The following is a 12,699-nucleotide window of genomic DNA, read 5'->3' as shown; positions in this document are numbered from 1 at the left end:
CACTTAACTTATATAAGTTTTCTATATATATACTTTTACCATTTCTATGTCATTTTGGGGGTCTTCTATTAGCTGTTTCAATTCTTCTTCTATTTTCTTGTTATTTTTATCTTCAAGAAACACCTCAAGAAGCAGCTTCAAGTCATCTTCCTGACTTGTCATGTTTTCCTCTAGAAAATAATCATCCTTTGAATATTCACAATTATTCAACCTCATGAATATTTAAGTGCCAAGAGAAGAAAAATGAAAAACTAATTTTTTTTAATGAAAGATAAATATGGTTTTAAGAATATAATGCTTCCTTCCTAAATCTTCTATTTCCCTGAATTTTTCCTTATCAAACATGCATTTCTTTCTACATCCCAGACAAAACAAAGTAAATTTCTCAAGTTGTTTGCAGGATTAAAATAACAATTAAGTCCCAATGTTCTGAATTCTCTGACTAATGTAATGAAATTATAGCACCAAAGAAAAGAATACATATGACAGCTAGCATTCCTACAAAGGAACAATTTTCATAATCACGGAATTCTTTAGCACAAGTGACAAATTGCTATTTGATGGGTGTCCTAGGGTGAAATCATTTGAGATCCCATTTTCAATATCTATTTATAAGATGGAAAAAAGAAATAGCTACCCTCTCTATTGCATAGGATTAAGAAGGTCCAAATGAGAGGACTGAAGAGTACTATCCAAATGTAAGACATAATAGTCTTATAGTATTCCCTTCACAGTTAGAGATTTAAGTAGGAATTTTTTTAAGGAAACTTCTGTTCAGTCTTCTCTTTTGTGGCCAATAACAAGTATTTTATTAAATATGTGAATAAATAAGACTTTTCTGCTCACTATTTATATTTTCTCCTGATGATCTGAACTGACTCTTGTCTTCTTATTCCTAGCACTTAAAGTACAGTGCCTACCCAACAAGAGATACTTGACAAATGCTTGTTTAATACAACTGAATACTATATTAACTTTCCTGATCAAAGAAAATAATAAAGGAAAAAAAGATTTTTTTTTTTTGTCACAGAGATATTTAGTAACCAAGCCAAACAGTAAAATCTCTGGAGAGTTTGATTAATTTTCTCAATTTTCTCCTGTGGAAAGGAGTGGAGAGGCACAAATGAAACTGAAGTTTAGAAAAATTAGTCACTTCTTCTAGCGACCAAACGCACAGATAGTATCACAAATCATAAAATGGACTACTAATATTTTTTCATAGCCTATATTTTACTAATTCAATTAAAATTCAATTTTAAAAAATCATTTACACTTTTTGGATTTGTTTTTGAAACATTTCCTGGACTTAGCATAACATCTGGCAAATAATAAATTTTTGTTCATTGACTAAGTATCTACTGTATCAGATAATGTACAAGGAATTAAGTCAAATTGGGGGTGGGGAGGTAGGAGATAGAATAGGAATAGAATTTTAGACTTAAATAAGGAAAACAAATTCGATCTTTGTGACCCTGTACAATTAACTTAACCACTTAACATCACTTTCTTCTTCTTAAAATGAAGATATTACCATCTATCTCAGAAAGCTGTTATGAAGATTAAATGAGAAATATATGTAAAACTCTTAGCAAACCTTAAAATGCTATAGAAATGCTACCTGTCATAGCTATTATTAAATACAAATATATAATGCCTCATTTTAGGGTGGCAGAGAATGCTGACAATTGTAGGGATCAGGATTGGCCTTCTAGGAAGTCAATGATATTGAAAAAAGCAAGAGATGTTAAGAGACTTCTGTGAGAAAGATAGCAATAATAATAATAATAATAACAATAACAATAATAATAATAAACAATTGCATTTCTATAATACTGTCTGCCAGGTACTATTCTAAGTGTTTTACAATTATTAATTCATTTTATAGAAGTCTGAAGTCAGGATGTAAGGTAGGGAAAAAAGTAAACAATCATAACAAAGAAGAATTACAATATAAAAAGCTGTTGTGATTACAGAGATGCTCAAAACACAAACAAGAAGAAAATAATGAGTCCTAAATATGGACAACTAAAGCCTCAAAACAAAGCTTGGGCAAAAATTAAACTAGAATTCCTAGAAAAGAAGCAAGAAGCAAAGAGAGGATTCTGGGAAGATGTGGAAGTAAATTGGTAAATGTCAAGCTCTCCAGATTTCCCCACAAATAGAACATATTTGCATTTCAGGATGAACATAGAATGGTGAAAAATCAAGAAGACTTGAGGCAGATCAGTGGTCCTCCAGGTCCAACCAGAGAAGATCTGAAGAAAAACCTAGGGCCCTGTGAAGTGCAAACATCTTGAGGCTAGCTCCATAGAAATACCAAGTGGGGAGCCCTGAGCCTCAGCAGGAACCACAGAAACTTTCACCTACTAGACTGATTGTGGAATCTGGTTCTGAGTCCAGGAAAATTGAGGGAACCTTGGTTGATTTGAAATGCCAGACCTAGCTGTGCTGTAGGAACATGGCCTTGGATGAAAGGGAACCACCAGGTGAGTGCAGAAGCAATGGGGCAAGGCGGCTGCTAGTTTGGGGCACTTGTGTGGTTTGGGATTTCTGGTCAGAGGGGATAGCTGAAGTGAAGCCAGAGGCACCATTCCCCACTACCCCAGGATTACAGGTACACCAATACCTCTTATTTAAAAAAAAAACAAAAAAACCAGCAAACAAGAAAGAACCCTACCATAGAAACATACTATGGGAACAGGGAAGACCAAGATTCATTTTCAAAGGAGGACAATGAAGTAAAAAAAGATTCTACCCCAAAGAGTAATCGAAATGGCTCCCTGTACAGAGAGAATTTACAGAATTTTAAAAAGAATTTTAAAATCAAATGAGATATATTGAGGAAAAAATAAAAATAAAAATCATCCAAGAAAAATAAAAAGATAATAAGAAAAATTAACCAATTAGAAAAGGAGATACAGAGTCTCAAAGATGAAACTAACACTTTAAAAATTAAGATTGGCTGATGGGCATGGCTCTTTTCAATAGTGAGAAGATTCACATAAGTTCCAATAGTCTTGTGATGGAGAGAGCCATCTGCCACCTAGAGTGAGGACTGTGGAGACTGAGTGTAGATCACAGCAGAGTCGTGTCACTTTTTTTGTTGTTACTTGCTTGCATATTATTTTCTTTTTCATTTTTTCCCTTTATGATCTGATTTTTCTTGTGCAACATGATAATTGTGGAAATATGCATACAAGAATTGCACATGTTTAACATATATTGGATTACTCACTGTCTAGCAAAGAGTGTGGAGCCAAGAGAGGGAGAAAAAATTGGGAACACAAAGTTTTGCAAATATGAATTTTGAAAAGTATCCATGCTTATGTTTTGAAAATAAAAAGCTTTAAAAAAAATAAAATAGAAAACCAAAACACAAAACATTTTACAAAAAAAGAAAATTAGAATTGGGCAAGGGGAAATTAGTGAAACTATGAGAAACCAAGAAATAACAAACCAGATTAGAAAAAATGAAAAAGTAGAACAAAATTATGAAACATAAGAAAAATGACAGATCTGGAGAACAGATCAAGAAAAGAAAATATAAGAATAACTGGACTGCCTGAAAATTGTGACAAAAAAAAAAAAAAAGGACCATGATACAATAACGCAAGAAATAATCTAAGAAAGTTGTTCTGGAATGATAGATTATAAAAGGAAAGTAGAAAACTCCACCCATTATGACCTCAATGAGATCCTTTGTGGAAAATACATAGGAACATTATTGCCAAATTTCAAAACCCCAGACCAAAAAGAAAATGTTGCAAGAAACAAAAAAATAATAATAATTCAAATACACTGGAGCTGTGATTAGAGTTGTACAGGACTTATTAGCTGCCGCAATAAAAAACTGCAGGTTCTGTAATCGTGTCCTATCAAAAATAAAACAAAACAAAACAAACAAACAAACAAAAAAAAAAAATCACTAGGCTTGAGGCCAAAAGTATCATATCCAACAAAATTATCTATAATATTGAATGAGGAAAAAATGGACATTGAATGGATTTTCAGAACTTTCTATCAACCAAACTTGAACTTAATAGAAAATGTAACATATTTATATATTAACTTAATAGAAAATATAAGCCAATATCAAAGATCAATTTCAAAGAACTCAATGTGAATAAATTGTTTTGTTTTTTTTCCCCTGGGAAATTTATAGCATATGTTAGGATTGATGCCAACAATAGGGTAGCTCAAAAGAAAGACTGGGGCAGAGTTAAAGTAAAAATAGTAGGGGCAGCTAGTTGGCACAGTAGATAGAGCACTACTCCTGAAGTCAGGATGACCTGAGTTCAAATCTGACCTCAGACATTTAACACTTCCTAGCTTATGACACTGAGCAAGTCACATAACCCCAATTGTCTCAAAAAAAAAAAAAAAAAAAAAAGGAAAAATAGTATTTATGCCAAACAAGGTGCAAAGAAAGATGAGACACAGGTTTTTTAGAGGGGGTAGGGGAGCTCCTAGTTCTAAAAACCTACTCACATCAGGAATGGTTAAATAGGCAACACTACATATATATTATGAAGGGTATAGTACCCTCTAAAATCTATAAAGGAAATAAAAGGGAAGGGAAGCAAAGAGTGAGGGAAGTGAGAGATCCATAGGTGGGGAATGGTTAAGTAATAGCAAGGAAAGTTAGGACCAGAGTTAAAGCAAAGATCAGCAGGAATATGAAAGAAGTCTATGTGTAGGGGTATGTTATGTATATATATGTATGTATATATATATATATCTACATATGTATACATAAACATATTCTCTCCAAACTATAGTCTGCTTGGGAGTGGTAGAAGGGATAATAAGGGGGGAGGAGAGGGGAAGAATAAAATAAAAAAGGTGTGCAGCAGCAAACAAAAGAATTTCTGGGAAAAAAATGAAACCTCCCAACAACATTATAGCCAAAATACAGAGCTTCCAGATAAAAATAAAAATACAACAAACAGCCAGAAAGAAAGTATTCAAGTATTAAGAAATCACAAGTAAGAAATGACCAGCAGGAGGAATACAGAGAGGCTTGGAGAGACTTAAATCAACTGTTGCTGAGTGAAATGAGCAGAACCAGAAGATCACTATACACTTCAACAACAATACTGTATGAGGATGTATTCTGATGGAAGTGGAAATCTTCAACATAAAGAAGATCCAACTCACTTCCAGTTGATCAATGATGGACAGAAATAACTATATCCAGAGAAGGAACACTGGGAGGCGAATGTAAATTGTTAGCACTACTCTCTATCTACCCAGGTTACTTATACCTTCGGAAGTTAATAATTAATGTGCAACAAGAAAATGGGATTTACACACATATATTGTATCTAGGTTATATTGTAACACATGTAAAATGTATGGGATTACCTGCCATGGGGGGAGGGAGTGGAGGGAGGGAGGGGATAATTTGGAAAAATGAATAAAAAAAAAAAAATCACAAGTAATATCACACACAACTTGGCAGCCATAATCATAAAGGGTTGGAGAACTTGGAAGAAACATATGAACCATAATCATCATCAAGTATTAAAGTGAAAATCTAATTAAACAAAGTTTGGGAGTGATTCTATTAGTTTTTGAATATTTTAAGAAAGTTATGAAAATAAGGGGAAATAAATGCAGTGGGGATAGAGGGAAAGAAAAAGTAAGTCAGGAGAAATTTTTTCTTAACATAAGTGTATGCAAGTAAACATCTATACCATCAAGGAGGAGGTGTCTATGGGGAATTGCTGACATTTGAATCTCACTCTCATCTAAACTGGTCAAAGAGGGAAGAATGCACACATACATACACACAGAGAGACATAGAGAAATAAAAGGAAGGGAGAATTAGAGGAAGAGAATACTGGAGACTAGTCCTAAGCAAAGTAAACTTTATAAAAACACACAAATATTCATAATTTTTTTGATCTGGCAAAGACTGGGAATCTGAGGGAGTACCCATAAATTGAAAAATAACTGAAAAAAATTATGAATATGAAATAATGAAGGGAATAGTTTCAAAGAAACCTATGGAGACTTAAAAAACTGATGCCAAGTGAAGTAAACAAAATCGGGAGAACAATTTATACAATAACAATAATGACAAGGGAACCTGAAACTGTCTCTCTCTGACTTTGGAGGGAACCCTTGAGAAACTCCTTGAACCCTTGGAGAAACTCTCCCCTGAGAAAAACCCTCCCTAGAGGATCAAGAAAAGTAGTTTCATTTTGTTATCCAGGAGGAGACCACCACACCCCCACACCCCCACTGATAACACTAACTACTTATTATATATCCTTTATAGAATGGGAGATTAGTCTAGGACTACTCATTCAGTTGGAAAATTTCTATTCAATTCTCAAAGATCTGGGTCTGATTTCAACTCAAACTGCCCCCAGCCCCTATGCAAAGCTTCAAATTATTAAAAGGGGCAACTTGGGGCACTTTTTGCAGAGGCCATAGTGGGAATCATGTCAGGCCAAGGGACCTCTTCCTGGCATAGTTGCCTGTGACCTCTGCCTGCTGAGAAGACATTCTCTTTTCAGCATTAACCCCTCTTTATTTCTCTTACCTATTTCCCTAACAGGACTATATCCCTCTTTACCTCTCTGTTGGGATTTCTCTTCTAGGAACTTTACCTTGCCACTGAGGAAGTCAATCTTCCTAGCAAAGGATGATTTCTTATTTCCAACAATAAACTTCTTTTTGCCAGTCTAACTTTTTGGGTTCATAAATTCTTTTACAAAGCTAACCAGAAGGGGTTCCCATAACTCTCTGCCCTGCACCAAACCTCATCAGTAATATAGTAAAGAAAATAACATCAAAAGAATAAGAGATTCTGTTCGGTGTAATAACCAAAAACAGTTCCAGAAGACAAATAATTAAACATGCAAAGTGATGAGTACAGAAGGCATATTATGTTTTAGACCCTGTCAATGTAGACATTTATTTTGTTTGACTCTACATGTTTGTAACAGTGATTTTGCTTTTCTTTCATTCTCATTGGAGGGGAGAGAATCAGAAGGCAAATTTTTTCTGATTGAAAAAATGAAAATATTTTAATTTCAAGGAGAGTATATTCCAGGAATGGGGAAATTTTCACAAAAACACAGAGACTTACCAGAAGATGGAATGTCCTACAGGAGGAATGGCAAAAAGGGGCTACCTTTGCTAGATTGTAATGTATAAAAAGAAAAACAAAGAACAATGTCAATCACCCAATTAAAATGCATTTATAAGTACTTACTATAGTACTTTGTCAAGCAGGAGGGATACAAAGAAAGGCAAAAACAATCCCTGTCCTCAAAAGACATATTCTATTGGGACAAATAAAATATAAATAGGTTTCTGCAAAATACACAGAGTACTCAGAAGGTAACATTAGAGAGAAATCTAAAAAGGCAGGCTAGTAACCAATTGGAAAAAGCTTTAAAAACAAAATAAAACAATAACAACAAAAGAGTTAGCATCTTAGACCAGAAGCAAAAGAGGACCACTAAAAGTTCTTAAGAAAAGAAGTGGAATGATATCATTGGACACTGGGGGTATCCATTTGGCAATTATGTTCAGAGGATGGATTGGAAAAAGGTTAGGCTAAATAAGGAAAGATCAATTAAGATGTTAGTGCAATAACCCACTTAAGAGGTGATAAGGGCCAGAACTAAGCTGGTGGCCTTATGGATGCACAGAGACTTGGTCAGATGCTAGATATAGTATGGATATATATTGCAACATATAAACCTCAGCAACTATTTGTACAAGAGAGATAGAGAAGAGTTTAAAATAATTCCAACTGTGGTTTTCTAACATAAAGAGACGTTGGAAAGGATGGAGGTTTGGGTGGAGGAGAGAGGACAAAGCATTTGAATTTAAGTAGCCATGGGACACTCCATCTGGTTCAACTAACATTTTATATAGATTCTCATAATCTCAAGGTCATTAAGAAAAAAAAATTAAAAGGTACAGATATCCTCAAGAATGAGGAAATTCAAGCTAAGTATGGACTGGGTTTTTTTTTTATTTGTTTATTTGTTTGCTTGTGGGTTCAATATAAATCAACAATGTATATAGAAATCAAACTAATTCAGTTCAAGTATTTGTACAGCATGTGCATAGCACTATGGAAACAAAAACAAGATGAAAAGCAAGTAGGCTCTTAAAGAGTTTCCATTCTACAGGAAGTTAAGGAAATCTTAGGCTGATTTTTTTTTAAATTAAAGATTTTATTTTCAAAACATATGCATGGATAATTTTTCAACATTAACCTGTGCAAAACCTTGTGTTCCAATTCCACCCCCTCCTCCTCACTCCTTTTCCTAGATGGCAACTAATCCAATATATATTAAATATGATTAAAAATATATATGTTAAATACAATACATGCATATATATTTATACAATTATCCTGCTGCACTAGAAAAATCAGATCAAAAAGGGAAAAAAATGAGAAAGAAAATAAAATGCAAGCAAACAACAACAAAAAGAGTGAAAATGCTATTTTGTGATCTATATTCAGTTCCTCTCTCTGTGTGTAGATGGCTTTCTTCATCACAAGATCATTGGAACTGGCCTGAATCATTTCATTGTTGAAAAGAGCCATGTCCATCAGAACAGATCATTGTATAATCTTGTTGCCAATGATCTCCTGGTTATGCTCATTTCATTTAGTATCAGTTCATATAAGTCTCTCTAGGCCTTTCTGAATCATCCTGCTGATTGTTTCTTACAGAACAATAATATTCCATAACATTCACATACCTTAACTTATTCAGTCATTTTCCAACTGATGGGCATCCACTCAGTTTCCAGTTTCTTGCCACAACAAAAAAGGCTACCACAAACAATTTTGCACATGTGGGTTCCTTTATCTCCTTTATGATCTCTTTGGGATATAAACCCAGTAGAAACACTGCTGGATCAAAGGGTATGCACAGTTAGATAACTTTCTGAGCATAATTCCTCTCCAGAATAGTTGGATCAGTTCAATTGAAACCAATAGTTTCAATTTCTTCATCTGAAAATTGTCTGTTCATATCCTTTGACCATTTATCAATTGGAGAATGGCTTGAACTATTATAAATTTGAGTCAATTCTCTAAAGATTTTAGAAATGAGGCCTTTATCAGATATTTCGGATGTAAAAATGTTTTCCTGGTTTATTGCTTCTCTTCTAATCTTGTCTGCATTAGTTTTGTTTGTACAAAAACTTTTTAACTTAATATTATCAAAATGATCTATTTTGTGTTCAATAATGAACATGGCCTTAAAGGTACAATAAGACACATATTTTTGGAGGGAAATGGCCAATGTAGAAATGTGTTTTGCTATTTATAGATCTATTATGAGGGTCTTTCCTATTTTCTTTTTTTCCTATCTATTAAATGCAAGGAGGAACAGTGTAAGGATTGCCAAGATCCAGTACAATTCTAAAATTCTATGATTATAGCTATAATTTTTTACTTAGGAGCTTCTAAGCCAGAATTCATGATGAGATTGTAACCTATGTCTGGAGTGCATTCCCTCTGCACCTCACATCATATATGTTCCTCTTTTCCAAGGGGCAGCTCAAACACCATGTTCTAAGTTAAGCATAGCTTTTCCATGATCTTTCTCTTGCTTTCCAAATAGTGCTAGATTCTCCAAAATTGTTCCCATTTTCACGTACTTTAAACCTATAGTTATACGAGGTCACCTCTATATTTATGGATTCATCTCATTCATTACAAACAGGACTGTTTCATTCTTTGTACATTGTAGGTTTTTAAGGGGATTGACATTATAAAAATAGTAATTTCGAGATTATTCTTTTGTGGGCATATGACTATAAAGGAATAATATTGTATCATAACATATGATAAAAGAGTTGGTTTCAGAGAAACCTGGGACAATTTCTATGAACTGATATAGAATGAACAATATATACAGTAACAACATAATAAAGACCACAACTTTGAAAGATTGAGAAGTGATAGATACAATGGGCCAACTTGTTTCTTATCTCTTGACACACAATTGGCAAATTCTAGATGCTGAATAAATCCTACATTTTTTGGACACAGCTAATGTGGAAATTTATTTTACTTGGCTTTATTTAGGTGTTATAAAGACTTTGCTTTGCTTTTTTCTTCTCAGTAGTGGAAAGTGGAGGTGGGGGAAGAGGCAATGAGATGGGGGAGAAAGCAAGATTGTTAAGGTATTATTTTAATAGCAAGAAAAGAACTGAAGGAAGACCAGAGAGAAGTACAGAAAAACTATGGGACAGTTTCGAAAGCTACAGATTGAACATATATATATATATATATATATATATATATATATATATATATATATATATATATATATATATATGTATGTATATATATATATATACATATATATATATATATATATATATGTATATGTATATATATGTATATATGTACATACATATACATATATATGTATATATGTACATATATATTTTTTATATTATAATAAAACATTTCACATGCAATTTTCTTTTTCTCTTCTATTATGTATAATGCAAATGTTCTTGCTATATGATATTTGTTAAATTAACAATTTAAAAATTTTAAAGAGCTTTCTTATAAAACTCCTATCATATAAATTTGCATGTCCTTTTCCTCTATGGATCAGTTTTCTATCTGTAAAAATAATCTTTAAATCCTTTCCAATATCCAAATCTTATTCTATACTTCACCAATTAAAAAGGCAATTTGATTTTAAAAATATATATATGTTGGGGAAGGAACATTTCACTTTTATAAACTTTTCTTTTCAAATACCTGTGCAATAATTATTATAAATATAATAAAATAAAAAGAGCCAAGAATTACATGGGACCTGCTTTGGCTGTTCCCATCTTTAAGAAATTTTTAAATGAAATTTCTTTCTTAAATAATTTTTAAGAAATGTAATATTTTAAGAGGTCCAATGAGTTGTACAGATATATAGTGGCAGAGCTATTAATCAGTAATCTCCCATCCCACTTAATAAAATTGCCTTAATCCAGTCAGTAAAATTAAGATTGTGATACCTCATAGTATATGTTAATAGCATCCTCTCCTTCCTTTTTTTTTTTGATGGGAATGGTGATTTTATTTTATTGATATAGGAAGTTTTCATGGAAGAACTTTCTTTTCTGATAGACATCTTCTTTACAATTTATTGTTTTAAGGTAGGAATTCTTAAGCTGGTAAATTTAAATATAAATATATATATATATATATATATATATATATACACCCACATTTCAATATAATTAATTTCCTTTCCAATCATGTACATTTTGTTTTATGCATTTAAATACTGTAGTCTAAGAAAAAGCCCATAGGTTTCACTAGACTATGAAAGAGGATCATATGGCATTTTTAAAATATTAAGAATTTTGACCTTGGAGAGTTTCCTCAGGCTTGAGAGGTTAAGTGAATTGACCAGGATCACACTGTCATTATGTATCACAAGAAGCCTCTGAACCTACTTCTTGCTATTGCCACAGGCCAGCAATTGTTCAGCCTATTAGAAAGAAATGTCCATTTGCTGTAGATTTCTACTGGAACTCCAATAAAAAGATTTATGCAATTCTCTACTAAGATAACAAAATTTGAAAAACAGAAGAATCATGGAGGGAATCTCTTTTGGTTTCACTTTCAGAAGTGAAACAAAAGCTATTTAGGAGTTTCAGAGCCTTGAAGAGGAAAGGGGTACGCTGAGAAAAAAAAGGGCATTTTAGCAAACAGGTCATTTAGTAAAGTGTCTTTCAGACAGATTTGTTCTCCATATCCTTGCTATCAGTTAGTGTCCAGTTGAAAGAGTCTGGCTGATCTGTCAGTAACTTGGAAATTACTGTGCCAAAGTTTTGTATGACAATCCTTGAAGAGAGCAAAGGATTTACCCCCTTTCAATCCCTCAAGTCAGAAACCTCAGGTTCCTCAGGTTCCCAAAAGATTCTCCCATTATCTGCCTGTCCCGTACCTCCCGTCTGAGCTCTACCGCTTGAGAACGAAGAACAGGGCAGTTGACAGCAGCAGCAGCAACAGCAGCTCAGGCCACACCAGTCCCTCTGGAAGCAATCATACAGAGGAAGTGGGACTTACCTCAAAGTTAGGGCGGGGCTATTGGCCTTTCTCCTTTTCCTGGAAATCACGAGAAGATCTGTGGGAGGGAAAGGGAGAGGGAAAAGAAGAGAAACACCCTGTGGTATATAGTAGTCTCTGTGTACTTTTTTAGCCAGCTCCTTCCCAAAGGGACTTTGAGAGCTAACAGAGTTTCCCAAAAAAGTTTGCAATTCTGTTGTTCGCTGTGGGGATTCTCATTGCCCAAAAGGAAGCACCCAGGTTGAGAAGCTAGTGGTGGAAGGGAAGGAGAACAATCAGGATTTAGGAATTTTTGCTTTCAGAATTGCATTGAGCTTTCTCTTTACCTAGCAGGTTTTCTTTTGGATTTTGTTAGTTTGTTTTAATGAGTGGGATGTTGCCATAGGCGCTGTTGTTACTTTAATGTGCTTTTTAAGTTTTTAAAATTTAAAATTTATGTTAATTTAATTGATTTAATTTAATTTAAAATTTAAACTTTCATCTTTTAAAAATTTAAATATTTTTCAATTAGTATTTATTTTTCTCTTTCTCTCCACCTTCCCATTGAAAAAGACAAAAAGTTTGTAACAAAGATTCCTTAGTGAACCAAAACAAATTCCCATTTTGACTGTCAAAAAAAAAGTCTC

General features: G+C 33.4%; 1 protein-coding gene across 11 annotated transcripts in view; it reads right to left on the bottom strand.

Moving 5' to 3' along the window:
* Positions 1 to 12,066, bottom strand: part of NMI (N-myc and STAT interactor) — a 29,712-nt gene extending 17,646 nt beyond the window's left edge. Inside the window, exons 1-4 of one of the 11 annotated variants that reach the window (XM_074303465.1) lie at positions 11,952 to 12,064; positions 8,737 to 8,887; positions 7,100 to 7,149; positions 40 to 170 (exon numbers count right to left, since the gene is read on the bottom strand). In XM_074303465.1, the coding sequence (XP_074159566.1) occupies positions 40 to 162 (123 nt within the window). In that variant the 5' untranslated portion in view covers positions 163 to 170; positions 7,100 to 7,149; positions 8,737 to 8,887; positions 11,952 to 12,064. Of the gene's footprint in view, positions 1 to 39; positions 187 to 7,099; positions 7,150 to 8,736; positions 8,891 to 11,951 lie in introns of those variants that run through there. The other 10 variants (XM_074303475.1, XM_074303466.1, XM_074303467.1 and 7 more) reach the window with 10 other exon arrangements.
* Positions 12,067 to 12,699: the final 633 nt, after the last annotated feature.

This window comes from Sminthopsis crassicaudata, chromosome 3 (genome assembly GCF_048593235.1).
Source record: "Sminthopsis crassicaudata isolate SCR6 chromosome 3, ASM4859323v1, whole genome shotgun sequence".
NCBI classification, from domain to species: Eukaryota; Metazoa; Chordata; class Mammalia; order Dasyuromorphia; family Dasyuridae; genus Sminthopsis; species Sminthopsis crassicaudata.
The sequence above is the reverse complement of the archived record's forward strand: the minus strand, read 5'-3'. Positions and strand labels throughout refer to the sequence as shown.